Here is a 26,471-nt window from a genome sequence, read left to right as displayed (position 1 = left end):
TGAACTTCAAAACGCCCATTGATTTAGTCTTATTGTGTCTGTGTTCTTCTAATGTTTGTGGGTGCCTGGTATTTCTACTTCCATTTTTGCCAGGTTATTTGAGCATATATGAGGGGCCTCTCCTGGGTTGCTTGCCAAACCATTAAGGATAATCTGAGTGACTATCATTGGGCAATGGCTGTGCAGAGTTGTTTTCACCATCTACTTGCCTTCTATACCCCCTGCACTTCCCCAAATCTGCTCTGCATAGTTCCATAACCTCCTAGAGTAGATTTAGAGAGACTCCATTCTGCTTAAAAAAAAGATTTTCTGGTAAAGGGGTACCACCAATTTTCCCCTAAAATTCTGATGAGCATTACAAACTTAATGATACCACTTTCCAGTTCTCAGTCTCCTAAAAGCTGATGTGGCAATTGCCTTCCAGCTTGGATGCCTATCAAGGAACTTGGTGGACACATGTTTTATAGCAGCTAAGAAAATGCAGAAGAATAAGTGATGAAATTTGTGCTTCTGATGATTCCTCATCATCTAACACTAACTTATTCTGTTAAGTAGCAATTCTTAGAAACAATCATAATGAAAAAGATGCTTCAGTATCAGGTATTGTTCATTCATATAACAGACAGCAAATATTTCTTAATCAGGAATGCCTGTGATTGATAAGTTATCACCATGACCCCAAAATAGTACAAAATTTTCCCACGTCATTATTGTTGTGCTTTTAAAGTTGTAGCAACGTTTCAGCAGAATCTCATCTTCCATCATCAGGCTTCTGTATTGTGTTGATCTCTCTCTATATATATATATACTCACATAATAATGTTTTTATTATTGTGAACCAAGGAACATTCCTGGGAACACTTTTCCTGGGATTTATTTCTTTTATTCAACACGCAATTACCCTTTGTTCAGAAAGGTGATGTGTTTCTTTCCCTTTTCATGCTCCAAATAATATCGCAAAATGGTTTAGTTTCAGAGCATCTATGCTTGATCCAAGGTCACAGAGCAAATATTATGGTTATATAGTGATTGTATCACTTAGCATTGGCAATCCTAGGGTGATGGAGTGCAGAGTGGCCAAAAGGGCAGAGATGTGGGGGGGAGATATTGGGGGTGGGAGGAACTGAATTGTATGAAGGCAAATATACATGTCCCAGGATAATGATACAAGACCATTATTTTAAGGGAGTTTAAATGCCCTTATGGTTGTGGGCAGGCTACCAAGTGCCCAAATTTTGATCACATACCATGGTGCACTGCAATAGCCATAACTTCAGGGACTGAGTCTAATTGAGTAATGTCAAATGGCTGCCAAACAAATGGTCATTATCCCAAGACTACCTGTATTCAAATGAGGTTCTACCACCATCTGGGAAAGTCTAGTGGAGGGGCCATTTTTGGTACTAGTCCCTAGAACTGGAATTTATTACACCAGCAAATGCATCTTCAATATTTGTTGTTGGATTTTAAATAATAATACAAGATGCTTCCAAATGAATATTTGACTTGAGCAGTAACCAATTAACCTAAACAATATTTGTCTTATTGCTGTTCACATTTGTTATTTAATGCTTCTTCTTTTTATAGATTATGCCATCAATTTGTTTTGATTAACTAGTTCTTATTAATAGTTATTCATTGTGCTAATTTGTCTGCACTGTAAGAGGTATTGGAAGTGACTTGAGAAATGGACATAGGGTGAAAATAGTCTAATAATAAATAATGCCAAACGGTGCTCCCTAAGAACTGGAAATACTAATTCTTCCACTGTTAGCTGCATTTCACTGTTTCATCTCTATAGTGTTGATATATTCTACTTTCAGTAGGCCCCCTCCTCTTTACCACCACCATCTGTATACTATTAAATCTCTTGATGTTATGTATTAACATACTTACCTGTAATTGGTCGGTCCGTGGTGGCGGGAAATTTGAAGAGCTGTCATTGGCCACAGCTGCGAGCAGCCCAACTATAAAAAGGGCTGCCACGGTTTCTCCAGCGCTCAGTCCTAGAAGGAAATAAAACAATTGACAGTCATGCTGGTGTCCTGAGTCTCATTCCCGCGACTTAACACTGGCGATGAGGATGGGATACTGAGGCAAAGGGAACCAGCGAGCCCGTGGCGACCAATGAACACCGGCAATGCATCGAGACGACATGGCCGGAAATAACATGCCACCCAAAGACTGGGAATCATACATCGACCGATTCCTCATGTTCCTCAAAGGGAGTGACCTCCATAATATATCCACTCACAGGAAGAGAGCCATCTTCCTCACCCATTGTGGGCCCACTGTATTCAAGATGGCCAAAGTGTTAGCGGCACCAAGATAAATTCCTTGTGTGTCCAATCATGAGGCGGGTTCCTTTGGCACTAAAACCATAAATCAATGAGCAATTGGATAAGCTCATCGCACAAGGGGTTTTAGAACCAATTGACCACGCAAAGTGGGAAACCCCAATTGTGACACCAATTAAATCAGATGGGTCGGTACGCATCTGCGGGGACTACAAAGCCACCCTTAACCATGCTCTCCAACAAAGCGCGTACTAAGTTCCAGTGCTACAGCATCTATTACATTCCTTTGGGGGAATCTTCAGAAAACTAGACCTCGCACAGGTGTACCAACAGTTGCCCGTTGACCCCTAAACAGTAGAAGCCCAGACAATCGTGATGCACAGCGGGGCATTCAAATGCAACAGACTACAATTTGGTGTCAGCGTCGCTCCAGGGATGTTCCAGAGCTTAATGGAACGCCTATTGCAAGGGATAAAAGGGGTGGTACCATACTTTGACGATGTCCTGGTATCAGCCAAGGACAAAGAACAACTATGAGACCACCTAAGGGAAGTCCTAAGTAAATTCAAGGAGGCGGGACTAAAAGTAAAAAAAAAGAAGTGCCAGTTAGCCGCCGGCAAAGTTGAATTCCTAGGATATCTGATAGACAGTGAAGGGATCCACCCCACAGAAAATAAAGTCAGAACAATCAAAGAAGCCCCCAGACCCACAAATAAAACTGATCTGCAAGCTGTCTTAGGATTCATTAACTTTTACAATATATTCCTACCACAGAAAGCAACTATTGCGGAACCACTACACAGTTTGCTTGACAAGAAAGCAATCTGGGCCTGGGGGCGATGGGAAGAAATGGCATTCCAAGAAATAAAAAACTTAATCACATCAGACCGCGTACTAATATAATACAACGAAACACTTCCAATAACACTAATTTGCGATGCACCACCTTTCGGCATTGGCACGATACTCAGCCACGTATTGCCAGATGGAAAAGAAGCACCCATAGCTTTCTATTCAAAGACTCTGTCAAAGCCAGAGAGGAACTACAGCCAACTAGACAAGGAGGTATTGGCTGCTGTCAGCGGAATAAAACTTTTCTACGAATATATCTATGGGAGAACTTTCACACTAGTCACAGACCACAAGCCACTCCTAGGTATCATCGCAGGAAAAAAAGCTACACCTAACATACTGTCACCACGAATGACGTGGTGGTCGGAATTTTTGGCTGCCTATAACTACAATCTAACCTACCGACCCGGAAAGGACATAAATCATGCTGACGCGCTTAGCCATTGCACTCTACCTGACATAGAAGATAACCCAGCACCAACCACATCAACCCTTCAAATAGAGACATTAGAAAACCTACCCATAACGGCAGCAGACATCACTGGGGAAACAGCTAAAGACAAAACCCTGGCTCGAATTTTAAATTGGGTAGGAAAAGGTTGGCCAGAAACTGAGAGTGATGAAACCGTCAAACCGTTCTGGAATAGACAAACAGAACTCTCAATGCTGAAGGGGTGCATACTATTTGGGGGATCGAGTGGTCATACCGAACGTTTTAAGGAAACACATATTACAATTGTTACATGAGGGACACCCGGGTATTGTAAAAATGAAATCCCTGGCAAGGAGTTATGTATGGTGGCCAGGGATAGATAAGGAAATAGGGGACCAGGTGGCAACATGTAAACGCTGCCAGGAATCTAGGCCAAAACCCCCCACAGCACCAAAACACGAATGGGAAACACCAAGGGGACCATGGTCAAGACTACACATTGATTTTGCAGGCCCAACCAAAGGACACACATTTTTAATAGTCATAGATGCTTATTCCAAATGGCTAGAAGTAAGCACTCCACCACAACAGAAGTCATCATTAGACAGCTAAGGAAACTTTTTGCAACACATGGCTTGCCGGATCTAATTGTATCCGACAATGGGCCACAATTCACAGCAACAACATTCGAGGGGTTTCTAGCACAACATGGGGTAAGGCATGCACTGACAGCCCCGGGACACCCAGCCACGAACGGACAGGCGGAGCGCATGGTACATTACACGAAGGAAACATTACAAAAGCTGGGGCCTGGGGACACACAGGAAAAGGTAGATAAGCTACTAAGCATTCAGCACATGACACCCAGTGCCACAACAAACAAAAGTCCAGCAGAGTTACTAATGGGGAGGAAACTAAGATCAAACCTAGACAGACTACACCCCACATATAGCCCAGAAAAACCAGCAGACTCCTGCAGCAATTGCCACACATTTCAAACAGGGGACCCAGTGTACGCAAAAAATCTCATGGGGATACCAGTAATAGTGATCCAGATAACTGGGCCCCATTCATACAGGGTAGACACCGAGGACAGGAGGAGCTGGAGGAGGCACATAGATCAGCTCAGATCTAGAGCCACGAAGGGAGACCCAAACAGACCCACAGAAGAGGGGGGAGACCCCTCAAACAAACAAAACACAACCAGAGAAGAGGGGGGAGACCCCTCAAACAGACAAAACACAAGTAGAAAGGGAGGGGGAGACCCTCCACAAACCAGAGAAATAACAGAACAAACCCTGACAACTACGCAACAACCAATACTAACACTAGCCCCGGTCAGGAAACGGAAACATGTACCTGAGACCGGGGAAGAAGGCAGGTTGGGGAGAGAGGAACAGGTCCAGAAGGATAGCGGGAAAGCAATCCTTGGCAGGAATGGCCGGGCCGACTCAACCAGCCAGGAAATTCCTGGTGGTGGGACTCAACCTTCCAGGAGGTTCCAAGAAGACGGATGGGAGGAACAACAGACCCGTCTGAACAGTCCAGAGGCCAACCCGCGACTGAGTTGCGCAGGTCCAGTAGAAACCATAAAAGCCCCGCCTACCTACGTGACTACGTATGGTAAGTGAGGCTCAGATTGGTTGGACCGACCAGGTGGGGAGGGGTGTTATGTATTAACATACTTACCTGTAATTGGTCAGTCCATGGCGGCAGGAAATTTGAAGAGCTGTCACTGGCCACAGCCGCGAGCAGCCCAACTATAAAAAGGGCTGCCGCGGTTTCTCTGGCGCTCAGTCCTAGAAGGAAATAAAACAATTGACAGTCCTGCTGGTGTCCTGAGTCTCATTCCTGTGACTTAACACTTGCCATGCCTTTTAACTGGGCGAAACGGTGTATCACAGGGTCTGTGTCCAAAATCTAGGACTTATGATTCCCAAGGGAATGAAATTGGGAAAGATGTGGTTGCTTCAGTGCTATTGGCTGCCACTATGTTTGCAGGGCTGCTGCTGTGACCATGTGATCTTCATTTTCAACATTCCATACAGTTTCCCAGCCAGTCTTGCAATCCCTCACTCCTTCCCACCCCATTAAAGCAGTCACTTATCAGCCTGTTGGAAAGGGAAGGGAAGGGAGGGAGGGAGGGAGGAAGGAAGGAATCTCCACACATCTTTGCTGGCCCATGTCACTTCTCTGAACGTCGTCACCTATGCTGCCCTATCACATGCCTTCCCAGACCCACGCTTCATCCCCACATGCCCTCCTTGAACAGGGTCACACCGAAGTCTCACTCCTTTTCTGATCTGCAAGGCCCCTCTTTTGTAGCCCCGTTCGCTGTCCCCAAACTGCATCCCTCCCACACCTTTCTCAACCCATGCAGCATCTCTTGGGCACCCCCACATATCATTTCCAATATGCATCCCCACATGCTATCACTGATCTGCACAGCACTTCTTACACACTCCAAAGCACCATCAGATTCCCTTCCTAAGCAGGGTGTTGTAGTGTGACGTTTCCAATGCAATCTGCCTTTCAAAAAAGTTGCCTATGACAATATAATGCAACTATGAACAGATATGTGGCGATGTCATGATGTATGTTTGGTCATTTTGGCATAACCATGATTAGGAATGTACACCTATGGTTGCAGTGGTGGGCAATTACATTATCATTGTTGTGAACTAAAGAAATGTATTTAATAAAGATTCATTTGCATAGCAGGATCGTAATCCTGCACTTCCTATTGGCCCATATAATGGCAAGGTATGATTGGTTCATTCGAGCAATCTGATTGGCTGTTGGCGGGCGCGCAAGATTCAAACGCTATAACGCTATCCATTGGTTATCCGGATAGCAGCTTACTCTATAAAAGAGTGACTGCTAGCCGTTTTTTTTGTCTCTGTTATGCTTGTGAATAAAGAGCTGAAGTTCACGGTTTACAGTCTGGTCTCCGTTCATTAAACCCATGCCTCAAACTTAACACTGGCGACGAGGATGGGATGTGGAGACAAAAGAGCTGACTAAACCCTACAGAGCACCAACCGAAGCACGTGGCTGAGAGCGCATCTACATCGGCAGGATGTCAGGTGGCGCTATACCACCCGCTCCTTTTGACCCGGAAAAGGAAGACTGGGAGTCGATATGGATCAGTTTCAAATGTTTCTAGAAACCAACAATTTGAAAGACGCTACACCCGGAAAGAAGCGGGCGGTGTTCTTGACCCATTGTGGACCGGCCGTTTTTAAGATGGCGAAAGCGCTCACGAAACCGGCTGAGGTGAAATCAATGGATTGGGACAACCTCGAACCTATCCTACGGGCTCACTATGCCCCGCCATTACCAACGTTGGTCCGGAGACACGAATTTTATCAACGGGATCAGCGGAAGGGTGAAAGTATTGCAGACTTCATCGCTGACCTTAGAAACCTGGGAGACCTCTGTGGTTTTTCAGACCTAGAAGAAGCTTTGCGAGACCACATAGTTCTGGGATTAGATGACCACACAGTACAGAGCAAGATCATGGCAAAAGGGGACATCGGTCTTGCAGGTGCCATTGCAGGCGCTACTGCAGCAGAGGCAACCAAGAAGTCGCCGCTCGAATGCGCTGCACCAACGCACCGCTCCGTCAATTCGCCCGTGAAGCCTCGCCTCAACTAGAAAGACACTCAGCAACAGCGCACCATGAGGACCTCGAGTCCCAGTCCGAGAGTGATGAAGAAGAGGTTAACAGACTTCGGGCGAACGAGATCAACAAACTCTAAAATTTCAGCGCCCATGTGCGGGTTGTGGGGAAACCACCCGCGATCCGGTTGCAAATTCCTCGACGCAATCTGCCGTTCCTGTGGGAAGAGAGGCCACATCGCACGGGTCTGCAGAAGTAAGAGGGAATCCAACACAAACAGAAAGGAGAACAACCTCCGCCAAACCACAGGGAACCTCCCTGCAAATCGGGATCGTTTGAATAACCAATGGAACAACCATGCCTACAGCAGCAAAACATCTGCTCTTCCAGCAAGACGAAGAGGCACACCAGACTATTATTATCGGCACGCTTCGTCATTAGACAAACAAAAGATCCAGTGAAAGTTGCCATCGAGAACCAACCTTGCCTAATGGAAGACGCACTCTGGATCGTCCCTCTCGATGGTTTCCTGGAAGACCCTTAAACAGCTGATCCCTGCCATCCGTCGTCAAGACCTCAGGACACAGAAAATCATCCTCAGAGATTACCAAGGGAACATGATCCCAGTCGCGGAGTGAGTCAAGTCCAAGTATCTTTTTAAAAATCGTGCGTGTCACTCCCATTGACTGTTGTCGATGGTAACCGCCCAGCTTGCTAGGCCTACAATGGTTCGCCCCACTAGGGATTGAATTAGCCGGCATTCACCATGCCGAGAGCGACGATTGGGAAGAGGGCATCGTCCAAGAATTCCAGGGCGTGTTTTTGGACAACTTAGGCAAGTACAAGGGGACCCCTATATCATTTAGCCTCAATCCAGAAGTAGCCCCTATCCGCCTTAAGCCTCATCGGGTGCCGTTCGCCCTTAAACCCAAGATCGACGAGCAACTTGATAAGTTAATAGCCCAAGGGGTGTTGGAGCCTATTGACCCCAATCGTAACCCCATCAAACCGGATGGGTCAATTAGAATTTGTGGAGATTACCGCGCCACCTGAACCACGACTCCAACAGAGCGCTTATCCGGTGCCTGTGGTTCAACATCTTCTCCACTCCCTGGGCGGCGGGAAGATCTTCGCAAAGTTGGACTTAGCGCAAGCGTATCAACAACTACCTGTTGATGCGGAAACCGCAGAGGCACAGACTATTGTTACACACCGAGGTGCCTTTAAATGCAACAGACTCCAGTTTGGAGTGAGTGTAGCCCCAGGGATATTTCAGAGTCTAATGGAGAGACTTTTGCAAGGCATAAAAGGGGTTGTGCCGTATTTTGATGACGTTTTAATTGCTGCCCCTAATAGAGAAGAGCTCGAACGGCGTCTCAGACTAGTTCTGCATAGATTCAAAGACGCCGGCCTCAAGGTGAAAAAAAATAAGTGTCAACTGTGTACTGAGCGGGTGGAGTTTCTTGGGTATCTCCTCGATAAACAAGGGATTCACCCCACCGAGACCAAACTCAAAGCAATTAAAAACGCCCCAAGACCTAAAAGTAAGGCTGATCTCCAGGCCTTCTTGGGACTCATTAATTTTTACAACATCTTCTTGCCTCACAAGGCAACAGTAGCCGAACCCTTACATCGACTTCTCGACAAGAAAGCTATTTGGGTTTGGGGTCACAAAGAGGAGCGCTCTTTCAGAAAGGTGAAAGACTTATTAACCTCCGACGCTGTGCTAATGCAGTACAACGAGACTTTGCCATTAAATATTACGTCCGGACGTCACCGTTTGGGGTTGGAGCCATTTTGAGCCACGTGTTACCAAACGGGAATGAGGCTCCCATTGCGTACTTTTCCGCACATTATCAAAGGCTGAACGAAACTATAGCCAACTTGACAAAGAGGCTCTTGCTGTTGTATTGGCCGTGAAGCGATTTCACGAATATGTTTACAGGCGGCCTTTACTCTAGTTACAGACCACAAGCCTTTACTTGGCATTTTAGCAGGTGATAAACCAACGCCGCATATATTGTCACCTAGAATGACTCGCTGGTCAGAATTCCTAGCAGCCTACAACTACGTACTGCAGCATCGCCCGGGAAAGCCATTCCCCACGCTGACGCTTTGAGCCGTTCCCCACTTCCGGAAACCGTCAGCGACCCAGCTCCAACCCTCACTACACTGCAAATTGAAACTCTCAACTCGCCGCCACTAACGGCAAGGGATATCGCCGCCGACACAAAACGGGACTCTATCCTCGCAAGAGTTCTCAGTTGGGTCAAACACGGGTGGCCAGTCGAAGAAACCCCGCCACTTTTGCACCGTTCAAACACGGCAAACGGAACTATTTTCCCAGAAGGGCTGCATCCTATGGGGAGATAGAGTCGTCGTGCCAGAGAGACTACAGCGACTCGTGTTGCAAACCCTGCACGAAGGACTTCCGGGCATCGTCCGCATGAAGGCTCTCGCTCGAAGCTACGCCTGGTGGCCAGGCATTGATAAACAAATTGAAGCCTGGGTAACCACGTGTAGAAACTGCCAAGAGGTCAGCAACGCCCCACTGAGAGCAATTCCCACCGAATGGGAAACTCCTCGAGGCCCGTGGTCCCGCATCCACATTGATTTCGCGGGACCCACTAAAGGACACACCTTTCTTCTAACCGTGGATGCTTACTCCAACTGGCTCGAAATCCACAAGATGAAAAGCACGACTACTGACTCCATTATTAAAAACTAGATAGATTATTTGCAACACACGGTTTCCGGACGTTCTAGTTTCCGACAACGGACCCCAGTTCACGGCCCTCACCTTCGAACAATACCTGGCGGACGGGGCATCCGCCATGCCTTAACTCGCCGGCTCACCCTGCGGCAAACGGTAGGGGCGGAACGGATGGTCCAATTCGTTAAAAGACACTACAAAAATGGATCCTGGGGACATCGACACTAGATTGAACAAAATACTCTTACTACAGCACATTACCCCCACAGTGTCACCAACAAGACTCCAGCCGATTTTTAATGGGCGGAAACTTCGCTCCCACCTCGACCGATTACACCCGTCTTATTCGCCAGAGAAACCTTGTGGATCCAGCGGAACGTATCGCCAATTCAAGGTAGGCGACTTGGTCTATGCCAAAACCTTTCCGGCGAACCATTGTGGGTCCCAGCCACCGTAGTCTACCTCACTGGCCCTAGATCTTACCGCCTTAAAATGACAGACGGCAAGATATGGAAACGCCACATAGATCAACTTCGATCTCGTTTACAACCCAATATCTGCGACCCCGGACTTCCAAACTCAAGGAGGAGGGAATACCGAGAGGGACGAAGGCCGTATAGAAGACGACATAATCGAGGACAGACGGCCGCTAAACCGAATACTCGTGCCACCTGAAGAAGGTCCGGGATCGGGGCATCCTCCCCGCAGAGGAACACCGTAGTGGAAACATGCCCGCCCGATCCAGGAGTGGACTTAAGGGACCCTGATAGTATCGAGAACAGCACCGCGGAATCAACCCTGTGCGAAGACGAAGCCTTGCGTTCCACCGGAACCGAACTTTAAACAAAACCGGTGGAACAGCGAAAATCAAATAGGCAGGTAAACGACCTGCATACCTGCGTGATTACGTCACCACGGCCATCACACGGAACCCAGGGGAGGGGTGTTGTGAACTAAAGAAATGTATTTAATAAAGATTCATTTGCATAGCAGGATCATAATCCTGCACTTCCTATTGGCCCATATAATGGCAAGTTATGATTGGTTCATTCGAGCAATCTGATTGGCTGTTGGCGCGCCAAGATTCAAACGCTATAACGCTATCCATTGGTTATCCGGATAGCAGCTTACTCTATAAAAGAGTGACTGCTAGCCGGGGTTTTTTGTCTCTGTTATGCTTGTGAATAAAGAGCTGAAGTTCACGGTTTACAGTCTGGTCTCCGTTCATTAAACCCATGCCTCAAACTTAACAATCATAGTGTTGCTTAAAAGCAGAATTGTGTGTTCTTAGATGTTATTATGCTGCACATTATTATCTTTCTGTTATCCATTGAACTTTTCTAATAAGCCATGCCTACTTCCCTAAAGCTTCAAAATTTGGGTGCAGGGAGGCGCTTTAGTCGTGATAAAGCAGATGGAGTTTGGGATCTTTTGCTCTGACTCTTTGCCATAACAGATTGCGGTTATAGTTGAGTAGGCCACCATTCTTTGGAATGTTCTCCCCCTCCAATACATCTGACTGTGGTATGCTTCTGATATATCCCTAATATATCTCTTCATCCAGACCTTCAGGGTTAACACTACTCTTGATGTACCTTTCTATTTTGGGGGCATGATCAAATAAAGAGCGCACACATACATAAAATATATATTTTCGCACTCATTGGGTAAGCAGAGTTTTTCCTCGAAGCTAAACTAGTTGATATAAATGGAAGACTTTGTTTTGAAGTACGGCATTGTTAAGGGACACCGATCATTTAGATTGTTTATTGTTTTAAAACTATTGATGTTTTCACTACTGGCAAAGGAGTTAACAAACGGATCAAGGTTCAGTGAATTCTCAGTAATGATTCAGTAAGGTCGGAAAAGGTCTCTTTCAAGCTGAAAAAATGAACTGCCTATTAAGCTACAAAACTTCAGCAAATAAAATCCAATCATTAACTCGGGTCCATTGCAGCTGTTTTCTTTGTTATAAGGGGAGCATGAAAAAAGCGGCCTCTCTAGGAAGTCATAAAGGGAGTTAAATCCTCCCTCAATTTAATAAAGCTGGAGGGCAAGGCGTACTGTTTGCCATGGGTTTGTCACAAGCTATAGAATTACAGCCAGACCCATGCAGAAAGCTGCCTGTTGACTCTGATTTTTCTACAGCTCCCCAAAAGGCACTTCTGACTTCAAAATGGGCAGGAAAAGGGGAAAGTGCCTCTGATTGTGTATTTCTTTCAGTCCTCAGTATGGAGGAGTCTGACTGGTGACGTGAAAGTGATCAGGGGAGAAATTGTTTTAAATACATTCTGAGAAGTCAGCTGAAGTCAGACTGTCAAACCAGTGAACTTCATAGAAATGGTTGGAAGGCTTTGCTACGGTTTTCAAGGTAGGAAACAAGTTCTATTGCTTGAATGATGGACCCCACAGTCAAATGTGCTTCATCTCAAACCTATTTGTGTTCCAAAACAGAGGAGAAGAAATAGAAGCCTACTTTTTAACCCAGATCTTGCTACTCCAGTGAATGAAGCTCAGAGGAGAACATCAAAGAAGTATGAAGCCTGCAGGTACCACCACAGAGATTTCCTTGTTCAGCAATATCCTATCAGCATATTCCTTCATCACAGGTATTCTTCTTACCACTTACTGTATATCTGTTGAATGTTTTCCTGAAGGGAAATAGTCTTTGCAATAGTCCTCTCTATTTTTCATCACACGCCTCTTAGTTATATTTCTGGAGAGAATTAAAGGAAAGAAAAGATGCTTTGTACATATTTATTATTGTATGTAATTTCTAATGATCCGCTTTGGGGTATGAAATGATAGGAATGGTGATCCAAGTGTAATGCAAGAACTACATCAAAAAGAGGAAAACAATGTGGCACGGTTAGGCAATTTTGTTTTCTATTCCTGATCAAAATTAGCATATAGTGAGAAAATGTTAGAATAAAATTTGGTATTTGTGAAGTATTTTCAACAATTTCCCCAAATACATCTCCAGATACTCTTGTTTATCCCACATTGGAGGTAGTTTTTAGATACCTGAAATTCAGGTCCCGGGGAAATTTAAATTAAACTTCCCAATAAATCCTTTGCTATCCTAATTATGCATCTATTGTATCTATTAGCGTTTGGAATAGGACAATTTTATTTAAAGCTTTATTATGGTTCTATCAGACTGTTTGGTTTGCTATTATCACTAGAGATTTAGCTCCTCACAACTTTAGTATTTATTTTTATTTATTTTTTTCAAAAGATTACACAGAGAATATAAACTTTCTATTGTGTAATCTGAGGATTTAATGGCAACATGTACTGTATTTTCTCTGCTGGTTAGATTAGTTTTACTACAGTAGATGTTCTTTTTTAGAATAAACAATTCCTAGAGTCACTTAGTTTATATTTTTGTATACTTCTTGTGCTGTAACAAAACACAAGAAATCTTTTAATTCTCTTCCCAGGGTTTTTATTTTGAAAGCCTCTCCCAGTGTGGAAGCAAAATATTTTTTTCTGTACTCCTTCTGACCTTTGATTCTACCCTTAAGGAGAAAATAAAGTCATTTTTGGTCCTTTAGAATAGTGGTTAGTAATGGCTGTAATAATAATAATAATAATTTTAAACCCTCTTTTAAAAATTATGTTTATCTAAAATATTTGAGTGAAAAAGAGCAACTGTTATAATTCAGTATTAGCTAGTTCTTCAGCTGCAAGTGAAACTTTAACTTATATTAAGATATTTCTATCATATTTTAGTAAAAGTTTTTGTGCCTTTGAGTAAAATTTTTTACTCAATTTTTTACTCAATTTTTTTACTTTAGTAAAAAAATTTGTGCCTTTGAGTCAGTGTTGACTTTTGGTGACTGCCTTGGTATGTCCCTGAGGTTTTCTTGCCAATATTTTGGAAGTGGTTTTCCCTTGCCTCCAACACAGTGGTTCATTTTTATAGAAGATGTGAACCATGTATTCATACTAATCACTATATTTCAATCTTACAATATTCTTTAACTGGGGCTTCTCTTGAAGATTGGAAAGCAATTGGTATATAGTGGGTCTGCGCACATGCTTGTGCAAATAATTTCCAGCATTGTATTATTTTGCAGCAATACTTTAAAAAAAGTAAAGATATATAAACTATGTCTAAAAATATTTGTGACAATGAAATAAGACAGGCAGATGAGTGAAGATTTAAACTATTTTAATAATGAATAAGCAGCAACAGACCATTTAGGTGTCTCAATGGAAATTATAGAGAGAGGAGAACAGGGTAGCTTAAATATAAGACAACATTCTAGAACAGAGGTCTCATTCTCGCAGCCCGCAGGACGATATCCTGTGGTCCCCACCGTGATATGAAAGTATAATATTAGTGTGGCCCACAGTGGGAATGGACCTCTGAAGGAAGGTTATGCGGCCCAGCCTCACCCAGACTCTGCCTCCAGTGGCCCCCAGGTAAATTGTGTTTGAGACCCCTGTTCTAGAATGACAAACTAGTCACACCCCCTTTTTGTGCATGTGGCAATAATCCCCCCATTACCTAATATATGCTGCATATTTGCCACACGTATAATCCTCATTTTGAAATAGTTGTCTTGCTTTCCTCCTGGGCTGAATTCAAGGTGCTGGTTCTACACAATTTGGGGCCAGTATATATGAAGTAAGATCTCCATATGAGCTGCCTTACATCTGCAGGCTGAAGAGGCTTGTTTCATATCGCCAATAGTTGAAATACAGTGCAGGTTGACAGGAGATGGATGGATCTTTTCCATGGTGTCCTCCAAATATAAAGTGCTTATCCCAGGAGGTACACTAAGCACCCAGAAATGGATATTTCATCTGTTGCACCAAGCATTTATGAATGGGTGGCCAATGTAATGTAAGAGTTGTGACTGTATTTTATTTCCTTTTTTTCCCTAGTGTGCTTACCATTGACCTTTTAAAATTTGGTATTGCTATTCATTCACATATTCTATAAAATCTACATCATATTCTGCTATCTGTGAGACTAGATTTAATTTCCTTGGTTTTGCTTTTGAATACAAAGCTTCTTGGACAACTGCTTGGTGAAGGGGCTACAGCAGTTGCTTGGGGAGCCAGTCTAGGGCCTACAGCAGAGGTCCTCAGACTTGGCAACTTTAAGACTTGTGGACTTCAATTCAGGAAGTCCACAAGTCTTAAAGTTGCCAAGTTTGGGGACCCCTGGCCTACACGCACGGAGTTAACCAGATGTCTAAATAGACAAAGGCAGACCTGGAAAATTGGAATGGAGGACACTGTTTAACTTTCTTGGCATCCATGACAAAAATTATAGTGAAAACTGGGGGGAAATGTACTTAGGTCAATATGTATATGAAATTATTATTTTTTGCAGCATCAGAAAAACTAGTTTTTCAATCATAATATTTCTCCAACAAATCTTTATTTTTAAGACCATATTCTAGCTATAATATAGAATTGAGGATGTGCTTTTCAAATTTCACAATAGAAACGAATGACAAATAATGTGAGTATAGCAATCGTTGATTTGAAGGGGTGGATTGAAGACAATTGCTGGAATCAGAAAATAAATTAAATAGTATGAATCTAGGATGTTGATGGATGTTGATGGATGATGGATACAAAGAAGGGTTGTTTACAAGGTCATAAATACATGAAAGTTTAAATGACAACTGTTTGTGAAAACTGTTTTAAAAAGTTACTCAAAAAACTGGACAGTATTTGATGAAGGATTTGAAGACACAATAGAGGACATGTTCTCCTTTTGCTGGACAACCGGTAACCTTATACAGGCATTTTAAGGACATTAAGGTAATGGGAGCTGCTGCAGCCCTTTCACTAAGCAATTTTCTTATCAGGGTTAGGTGATCACTCCCCACCAAATTAAGGTCCTTTTGGAAAGAAAAATGCTGTTGACAGACACTTTTACTAGAAGTGTTCAAACATTCTGTTTTGAGCTCAATGTTCCAAAGCTATTTCAAACTTATTGGACATGTTTGGATCTTGAAACAGCCTCACAGAACTGGAATAGCTTTCCTTGAACTTGAAATGGTGGTTTCTAGCTCAAAATGGATATTTTGAGACCACCCCCATAAATACTAATAGTAAAAATCAGTTTATTTTTAAAAAGGCTAAAGAGAAGGAAAGGTAGTTCTCATTTTGTTCTGTTTATTATCATTTTAAGATTCATTTTCAAAGTCAACTCCATGGACAAAGTTCCCAAATAGCATATTTTTTTCCTGCTATTAATTTGGCAGTTGAACTTTCTTGTATTTATTTTCAATACTTGCTGCCACTTTCCTTTTCATTTTAGCTACTGAAGAATAATACAACATTTGTATGTGTTGGAAACTCATACTGTGGATATTGGTGAATCAATAAAGCAGCCATCTTATTAACTGTATAAATTTACCCATATATTGCCAAATTGCATTTCAAAATGCATTCAGATTTCTGAGATACATTCTCCACTGAGAATTAAATAAGCCATCAGCCAATGAATGAGCACAAATGTTTATTTTTGTTATTTCAGAGCCTGAATCTTTATATAATAATAGCTATTACTTGAAGGTACCTGAATATAGAAGACATAAGAAAAATATTTTGTTAGAGAATTGGGACTAGGAAAAGGATTATCTGACTTGATACTCCAAAGTATTTTCCCCCACAAAAAACATTTTCTTTTCGCAAATCTTATTCCAGTTATATTATTTTAATGCGCTAATTATATTATTTCTTTTTCTCACCTTTTCCCCAGTGATACTTGATGTGGCAAAAGCTAGTGTGTTATCACAATAATTAATAATTTGTTTTTGTAGTTTTCTCCCATGCTTGCTGGACTGCCTGCACACTCACTCCCAGAGAACCCCCAGATTTTGAAATTCATTTTGAAAGCCTCTGAAATTCAGTGGCATAATGGTCAATATTTAATAAATATGATGGTTAGCAATTTTCAGTAAAGCCCAAATGTTATTGGATCATTGTATTACTGGGAGGCTTTATGTATCAATTTTGACTCTTCAATCCTCCTCAAAGAGCCCAAGCCAAGCTAAACATTTGCGGCCTCTCCATTCTGTCTCCTCATTGTATCCTTGGACATACTGTATTCCCTGCTGAACTTAGAGAACCTTTTTCTTTAAAATATGTCCCACAAAGATGAAAAAAGAGCTGCTAGCTCTGGCTTGTTTGTTTTATTATTAATGTTTCAGAATACTCACATTTGTGTCTCATCTGTATTCTCTTAATACAGATGGTCTCTCTGCTTGCAGCCTAAGTTCTGTCAGATACTTTGATTTGTAAAAAAAAAAGAGCAAACGGTTAACACAGTTATTATCAATAGCAAGGTTTCTCTTTGTGAAAATATTTCCTGCACTTCTTATTTTTTTAAAAAATATCTTCCATCTTTCAGAAAACCCTGAACGAGCTGCCCTCTGTTTTGTGTCTGGGATTTGCATTGGACTTCTCTTGACCTTGTTGGCTTTAGTCGTCCAAATCTCCTGTCAAACTGATTGCAAACAGTCATCAACTCAAAGGCCATCATGCAGCAGTGACGGTAGCTGGAGTGACAGTGACTCAGATACCACCTCAGACCAGTCAGTGCGACGGCAACATCGATTTGAACGGACTTTGAACATGAATGTCTTTACCTCAGCTGAGGAGCTTGAGAGAGCACAGAGGCTGGAGGAAAGGGAGCGCATCATCCGAGAGATATGGATGAATGGCCAGCCAGATATTCCAGGAACCAGGAGCCTGAATCGCTACTATTGATGGCGGCAAATAGGACTGAACTCATAGGGGCTCTTAAGTCTACTGGGAAGAGGACTGAAGTCCTACTTTAGAAAGGCAATATTTTACCGTTACCTTTTCGGTCTAAGGACAACCTTTTTCAATATTTTGCTCAGGTTGCAAAGTTGGAGGAGGGGGTTGGTTTGTTTCTTCTCAATGCTTTGCTTGCTACAAATTGGAAGAGCTGATGAGTGATACATAAACATGCGCACAAATATTCTCTCCTTTTCTCCTTCTCTCCTCCCAAACTAATTATTCTAAAGTTAAGTAGGAAAGGGAAATATTTTAGCTTCTTCTTCTTTAGACTTCACTTTCAAATTTGGTCCCCAAAATGACCTCAGGAAACAACATTACTAAACTCCCTGCTCTACTTGATGTTACTGTTAAAAATGAATGGGAAACTGGCATGCTGCAAAACGAAAGAGTGATCTCCCAGATTTCCCAGGTAACTTATTCCCAACAAGACCTGGGGTCCTCCTATAGAAATCAGAGGGGTTCTTTGAAGATAAAATGGCGAGTGATTGCAGTTGGCTGTCTGCTTTGTGATCGGCCACGTTCACGATGGCATGACAGCCATTTCCTAAGAGTGTCTATCTCTTTTAAATTTCAAATGTTTACCCATTGGGACAAAAAGGTTGGGAACCATTGTTCCACCAGATCACTCCTTTCCTGCTGCTGTTTGTAGCAGGAATCAGAGTCCTGCACCTCCCTTTGCAGCTGGTGCCTTCTGGGGAAAGCAAGCAGGGCTGTGATCAACTGAAGGAGTGGGGTATGTCCCTCTCAGCTGTGCTCTATAAATCTTCCTCACCCTGCAGATTTGCTGAAATTAAGCTATCCATCTCTTTAATTCTGACAATCGCTGTCCTCCCCTGGTTAACCACCATCTCCACCAACAATTTTTCTTGAATTTTTATTGGAAATAAAGGGATATACTGTACAAGATGAAAGGCTCACTTTATATTTGATGAAAGGCTCACTTTATATTTTAGAAAATGTGAGATTTATGGTTGGAATCTTTCTCCAGGCACATGTCTAAAATATGAATTTTAACCTGCTTAATGCTTTAATAATAACAAACCTGCTAGATATGACTGTTCCTGCCAACCAGAAAAGCAGATCTAAAATAAAGTATACAGTTTCTGAGGTCCGTGAGGAGTTATGGGCAAAGAACATGAAAAGCCTGAAGCAGTGTCTGGCTACACTTTTCCATAGTTCAGGAGAAAGAAAATGTGGGGTAATGCTTGTAGGCATTCATACTTGCCCATAAGCTGTAATTAACAAAGCATCCACGTGTGCCTTAATAGAAAACAATACCTGACAAAAGAGGTATAGAAGAAAGGTGAACAACTATCTTGTGGCTTTGGAAAGTCATGGCATTGACCTAATTTTTCTTTTTCCCCCCACAGATGCTTCAAAACTGGGCATTTCCACATTATGAAATCAGCTTGCCAGTTGCACATTCACTAATACATTTTGTTATTTAAAACTATGTTTTAAATCTTGTTACAGTGGCAGCATTTCCCCCCCTGACAACTCAGGGATGTAAAATTCTCCTCTCAGCTCAAGTTCCCACATTCCCCTTTCTTGCTGTTGTTTTCTATTCAATCTTCCAATCAGGAATTTTTATATTATTATAGGAATCGTGTGAGTTTCAAATACATTGTTAACAACCTCAAAATGATTGTCAGGATTTTATGTGTTCCTATATGTGTGTACATATGCCATTTGAAAGTACTGATTAAAATTGTTTTCTTATAACTTGTGCTATAATATTTTATCTAATTTAGCCCTCGCAACAAAAAGAAAAAAGAAAAAGAAGCTGTAACTTTATAAATTCAGAATGGAATCAAGAAAGGTTAAGCTTCTGGCCTATGCAATAAAATCTGTCTGTCTGTCTGTCTGTCTGTCTGTCTGTCTGTCTGTCTGTCTGTCTGTCTGTCTCTGTCTCTCACTCTCTAATCTATCATCTATCTCTATCTCTATCTATCTATCTATCTATCTATCTATCTATCTATCTATCTATCTATCCATCCATCCATCCATCCATCCATCCATCCATCCATCCATCCATCCATCCATCTATCATCTATCATCTATCTATCTGTCTGTCTGAATTTAATCTGCATAGAGTAGTATCTTAATCTTTCTTGGTTCCATGGTAGGTACTTTGTTACCTACAAGAAATGCAAGTTATCTTCTCCATATTTAAAGTTGCCACAACTGAACAAACAACAAGATAGGATTATTAATTATTAAATCTAATAATAGATTAATGTGTGAGCATTATTAGTTGTCCAAGCAGCTCAAAGAAAGTGTGCTGCTAAATTTCAGAAGAATTAGAGCAGACTGTCTGTGCTTTAAGTGTATATATGACATATATAATTCAAACCATTGGAAATGTTCAATTGTATTTCACACACTCATCCAATATGTGATATTTTTGTTAAATTCCCTGATGTATCCCAGTGATAGTGTTTACTGTTTTCTGTCAGTCCTGGCGTGAATATTCCAGTGAGAATTCCAGTGAACTAATGAGGCGTGATTTCCCTTTCCTGAATCTACAATAATGTGCACACATGAGAAAAAACACTTTATGGGCTCTTTGGACTTCATAGGGTAGGATTATTCTGCATGTTGGAGAAATGTTCAACTATTTCTAGAAATTAGCCTTTTATTATTCCAATACACTTACTGTACTTTCTGTTTCAACAAGAATTTGGTAACTTGAGTTAGGTCTGGATATCAGTCAGAAACTGTGCAAACATATTTTGTTCAGTGACTGGTTGGAATAAGGACATAATACAACAATCCTTATCTCCCTATCTCAACAAGAAATTTATGGAAACAATATACTGTTTGTACAATGTTTTATTCTTATAAAGAATTCCATAATAGTTAACAACTCTATGCACAAAAGTGCTCTCTGTTTTCTTATTCTTGTAGGTAAGGAAAGAGCTTTGTTAAATAATAATAACATGAACCAATTTCCTTCCTATTAAAATACTATTTAACGCAATATGCACTTCTACATCCAATTTGCTAAAACAAGAAGTAGATAAGGATAAGAACATGCTATAAAGTTTCATGCCTACCAGAATTGTTAGAATATTTTTTTTTGCAGCTAAATAATGCAGATATTATTACCCAGTATTCATCAACAACAGTAGTGTAAATCATTTTTTTGGCCTAAGCTATTGTGTTTTATCTTTCTCTGGTTCATTCTAATTTTTCCATATAGACATTAGACAGGAAGAAATCTGGATTTCCTGCAGAGTACACTAACGATATAAATTCTCTCACAGTGAATTCCAGCTTTCTATGATTCTTAATAGCACACATAATGTAGTTTATATAACCTGGTTTTAATAGCTTTTATTTTTAGATTCAGACTTCGTGAGTGGCGTATGGGAGAAATGTTTTCCTATTTCTGTTTTTTGGAAACCAGGGGAACTTAAAAGAGCTTAGGCCTGCCCTAGTTCCAGTCAAAGATTTTTCTATAGGTAAGTATTAATGTCTCTATCTTCTTTTCTAAAAGTGAACTAGCTTAACCACCATTACTTATAAACTATGCCTTATGCAATCCCAAGGTCTGATACATAAACAAATGCCTAAATCCCAGAACAGAGCTCTTAGGAAGAGTTTCTTTTGTTTTGGAGTAAAAAAAATATTGAATAATAAGTTTAAAATAAGAGTATAAGATTACTTCAAACTCCACTGATGCTTTAAAATAAAGGAAAATGGAATATGAGATCAAGAAATTTCACAACACACAATCTGTAAATGTTGTGGTTACCTGGCAGCAGGTGTGGATGGCTGAGGAGAGCGAGGACTCAGATGAGGGGCCAGAACCATTAGAGAGTGGACTGCTGCTTTCAGAGATTGTGGGGTTCTGGCAGCAACGGTGAGGAGTTCCCGAGGAGCCTGTGGCAAGTGCGTGTGCGCGCAGGGCTGCTCATAGGAAAGAGCAGCTGCACGGGCGACTTGGGAGTAAGGCTGCAAGGTAGAAGATAAAAGCCAGCTGTAACTCAGACGTTCTTTGTAGGAAGCAAAAACGTTTTGAAACTCCAGCCTCGTGGACATTGCAGCATCTTAAGTTGGTATTTGAAGACTCTTGTGTTGTAAAATATTTCTTATCTGTTATTCTTGGCAGCCTCGCACAGTTTTGGCGAGGCTTGTGTTTATCAAAGTTAATTAGTTTGCAGCAGCCTTTTAACCAGGGATTCATAAGAATCATTGAAAGGTTTCTGTTCGCTTTGGTTCGTGTTTGTTTTATTGGAAAAGGGCTTGAGTCAGAACAGTAAAGACTTTTTTTCATCGGTAAAGAAGGCAAGTGACAAAATGTACATGACCACATCATGCAAATGCTGTGATATCTATGAAGACCTAAATATGTAATGGAGACATTTGTGCCATGACATCATGGCATGTTTCATCACTTTGATGCCAGCATGGCTTGGGGAATGCCACAGTTTAGGTCAATTTTGTAGCTAGGATGACTTTACAAGTGAGGTACATAGCACCACAATTTGCATTGGTCTTTCAAATCAAGCTTGCTGGAGAGGATGTGTTCGAGTCGATGATCCTCCAATCATTTCACAGAGAGGTCACTGATGAAAGTATGCTTAATTCATCTGTACAAGGGCTAGTGTTTCTGCCAAATTCCCCCTATTGTGATCATTTTCTAAAGCCAGAGCAAGAACATCTCAAAATCTGACAATCTAAACACTAGGTCAGCCTCACCATTAATATCACACTAGAATTGGAGATTCATTGATTTAAATCCCCATTTCCCATGGTTAGATGCCCCAGAAGAAGCAGACATTACCAAACATATAATATATATTCTATTCCCAGAGCCACTTCTCTGGGGAAAAATGTCCAAGATAAGAGTAATGCCTATTCTAGGAAATCCCAAGTGCCAAAGGAAATAGTTACTATGTTGAAGAGAGCTCAGGGCTGTTCCTGGCTAGGGAAGGTGTCTTCACTGCTTTTTTTGTGTTGAAAGAGGAAAGATAGAAGAAAGTATGTGGGCACACAGAAGATTACAAATGGAAAATTACCTACTCTGTCATATATAACTTTTATTAAGAGTTATAATAATAACATTTAATAGAAAGGATAAGAAAATAGAGAAAAGGAATAAAACATGCAAATAAAAAATTTAAAAAGAGAGGAGGAAAGTAAGAATATGATAAAAAAAGAAAAGAAATATATAAAAAACTGACCTCCAACCTTCATCACAAGATGCATAAAGACATTTAGTAATTCTTCATCTCCTCTAAGGTTACAAACTTCATCGCACATCCCATAAACAAATTCATTAAACATTAACTTTTCAAACCTTGGCAGAAAGTTCAAAAAAGATTGCCAGGAATAACAACATATCTTATTTTAACTTTGATCAAATAAACCAACTTAATGTTATGTCCTTTTACTTCTAAAAGTCTTAATTTTTAGTTTATTCAAATATTGTAGGATACGATTCACCTTAATTTCTTCTTTGTCCCATTGCATTGTTCTTCAAGACTTTAACAGGCCTCTTTTGTTAATCCAGTAGAAAAACATTATCCAGTCCATCTTTTTGGTGCTCCCAGAAAATAGTGATGATAATAGCAACTGCCAATCACTTACACCAAGGTAAGATGGTCCCAGAGAGTTTTTGGGAAAGATGTTTGAAATTTCAGTCTTCACTTTAAAGACCCGGCTGTGCTACTATGGCATTAAATCACATTTACGCGTTTCTTTTACTGTGCTATGAACAGCTATTTTTCTTGCCTCTCTCTTAAGCTGGGCACTCATCTGGGCAAGGTCAAGAAAGCAAGAACTAGATAGATTTCAAGAAAGTATCTATGCCAGCCTGGAATATCTTCAGAATCTTGAACATTGTAAGATAAATTTCTACCTTCATTTAGACTGAGCTAATCAAGGTGGAATCTATGAATGATTTCAATTTTTTTTCCAGGATTCTTGCCATTTACATTGGGAAATTACCATTGATAAGATAAGCTATCTATCTTAACTGTTTAAGCTTCCTTTCCTTTCCTAGCCTCCTCACAATGTTTCACAAAATGTATCAGCAAGCTTGCAAGGGCTGGAAAGACTTTAAGATTTCACCTGACGTTTGCTTATACTTTCCTCCGGTTCATTAAAGCCAAAAATAAATGATGACAGAATTCTTTCTGGAGATCATTTAGCTTTTTCCCAGAGAGTCCAATGCTGTCATATCCTGAAGCCGATGGTTTTAATTAAAGCCAAATATTCAACTAAACTAATCCTAATCCATCCTGATGCTGCTTGATGGATTGAGCGACGGGTCAAATCTGCAATCATGGAGGGAAAAAGAATTTTTGAATATATTAGAAATGTTTGGCAACAGTCAAATATATAATACTGCATATTCTTACTGCAGCCAGAATAACCTTTGCACAGTGTTGGAAACAAGCAGATATTCCAACAGAGGAAATGGTTATTCAGAAGATAACAGCCTATGCAGAGATGGATAAGTTAACCTTAGCACTTAAGGAAAAAGAAACATCAGAATATTATAGAAGCTGGGAATGCTGGTATGACTGGATAGAACAAAAATAGAAAATATATTAGTAAACAACATAAAATGTAAAAGAGGTAGTAATTATATATTCACAATAAGATGTATATTTCACAAGAAGAGTTCTCCACTCCTCTACTCGTTGTAGAATACCTTATGTCATCAGACTTGAAATTCTAGAACTAGAAAACCTTGAATTACGCCGTCTTCGGTCTGATTTAAGCATGGTATATAAAATCATACATTGCAATGTCCTACCTGTCAATGAATACTTCAGCTTCAACCATAACAACACAAGAGCACACAATAGATACAAACTCAAAGTTAACCGCACCAAACTTGATTGCAGGAAATACGACTTCAGCAATAGAGTGGTCAATGTCTGGAATACTCTACCCGACTCTGTAGTTTCTTCCCAAACCCCAAAAACTTTAACCTTAGACTGTCTACTATTGACCTCACCCCTTTCCTAAGAGGTCTGTAGGGGGCGTGCATAAAGCGCACCAACGTGCCTACCGTCCCTGTCCTATTGTTTCTCTTATTCTTTTATTTTTCTTATATGTACCCATTTCATGTATTCACAACTATGTATACACTTATACTTATTATCTTGTAAACAATTGGCAAATCAAATAAATAAATAAATAAATAAATAAATAATATTGATAATAAAGAAAAAAGAAATGTTTGGCAACAGTTTTGGGGGGATTAATAGGAAACTAATGTCTTTCCAAGCAAGCTAATTTCTGTTTTTCAGAAATTGCTGAATTGTGTGTAGTAATATGCTATATTCTCTGACAAAACCTCACAGGCAACATTTCTGTTTCCGTATGAAAAATGATGAGCTCAATATTTTTCTCATGATTGTCAGACTTGTTTGTATGTGGTATATGCTGGAGATATATTCTCTGGAAAACATTTTAAAAGAATTTCCAAGGTTTTTTTTTTTTAGAAGAAACTTGAAATTGTAATCTTCTTTCAGCAAACAAATCAGGTTGAAAGGCAAGCAGATCCCTCAGTAAGAGAAAGCTGTGTTAGGGATTTCCGAATAGAAGACTTTGTACCTGCCTTAAAGATCAAACCATCTGAAGTGCCCAACTCCAAACTTCAAAGCAATAATTTGCTCATGCAAATGGACATAAAAGCTAATGGCTGATATAAGAAGAAAGTTCAACCTGTTTTTTTCTTTCAAACATGATATTGTAAGGATTCTAGGCTTTACAAAATTTGGGCACACCAGAGCGTAGCAAATCTGTACACAGTGCTTTATTGCAATACACACCTTCCCCAACAATAGACTATTTTTCTCCACCCTCCTAGGATTTGCAAAGTTGTTGTGGCTCCGGGCTTGGATTCAGCTCCTGTGGCTGATGTGAGTTGAATGTAAGGAACAGAGGACGTCTAAGGAGGCAAACTCAGCTGGAACGAAGGAGGAGGGCGAGTCAGTAAATTAGCACGTTGCCTCAATGAGTATAAGAGGACACAGCTGGTTGGTAACATTTGCCAGGAACAAAGTGACTTATTGAGTGAGGACGTTACAGCAAGAAGCTCTGAGGCTTGAGATTATTTACCAGGACTGGTTTGCCGGACAGAGTAAAGATTTATTGCTGTGGACCGTGGATTAAAAGCAGCCGTTATCTTGTGAGACTTCATTCTGTTTGAATTCCTTTTGAAAGGGCTGCTTTCTGTTTTGTTCGCTTTAATTTGAAGGGGAGTCATAACACAAAGTGATGTTAATATGTCTTTTTTTCTCTCCCTTTAAACACTTAGTTCAAGCAAAAACCTAATGGTCTCTAAAGTGGCATACAACCTTTGCTTCCTTCCAAAAGATCTTACGCAAGTTGGGATGAGGTGCTCCTCTTCTAGTTGCTATTGAGCTCCTGGAAAACTCCAAGCAGGACTCCCATCAGGATATGCTGCTCACCATAACTTATGGTCCTGGCAGTTGACTTGCCTGCTTGAAATAGCTGCCAGTCTCCAAAGGTCACCTCCCATCCCCATCTGCCTGCTTTCTGCTGTCTCCTGCACTCTTCTCCTATCTGCCTTAGGTGTGCTTTTATAAGCTAAGGGCGTGGGTAGCGTGAAGCTGCCTTTGGATTTCAGCATAGTGCTTGAAAACATTACAGGCAGTTAGAACACTGGCTTGCATGCTTGTTAGTGAGATGTGAGCGAGTGAGCAATTAATTAATTAATTAATTAATTGATGTAGGTAATTAATGTAGGAAGCATTTCTGCTTGGCTGCAGC

The 26,471-nt window shown here is 41.1% G+C and overlaps 1 protein-coding gene across 9 annotated transcripts in view; it reads left to right on the top strand.

The window, feature by feature from the left end:
* Window positions 1–19,436, top strand: part of EVA1A (eva-1 homolog A, regulator of programmed cell death) — a 43,665-nt gene extending 24,229 nt beyond the window's left edge. For 2 of the 9 annotated variants that reach the window (XM_087949223.1, XM_087949224.1), the window contains exons 2-4: window positions 12,141–12,288; window positions 12,372–12,526; window positions 17,302–19,436. In XM_087949223.1, the coding sequence (XP_087805349.1) occupies window positions 12,424–12,526; window positions 17,302–17,660 (462 nt within the window). In that variant the 5' untranslated portion in view covers window positions 12,141–12,288; window positions 12,372–12,423 and the 3' untranslated portion in view covers window positions 17,661–19,436. Of the gene's footprint in view, window positions 1–11,867; window positions 12,289–12,371; window positions 12,527–17,301 lie in introns of those variants that run through there. The other 7 variants (XM_026679081.2, XM_087949225.1, XR_015746429.1 and 4 more) reach the window with 6 other exon arrangements.
* The last annotated feature ends 7,035 nt before the right edge of the window (window positions 19,437–26,471 follow it).

This window comes from Notechis scutatus, chromosome 1, assembly GCF_049901735.1.
Source record: "Notechis scutatus isolate UNSWTSFEM ecotype Mainland chromosome 1, rNotScu1.2, whole genome shotgun sequence".
Taxonomy (NCBI): Eukaryota; Metazoa; Chordata; class Lepidosauria; order Squamata; family Elapidae; genus Notechis; species Notechis scutatus.
This window is presented reverse-complemented; position numbering and strand designations above follow the sequence as displayed.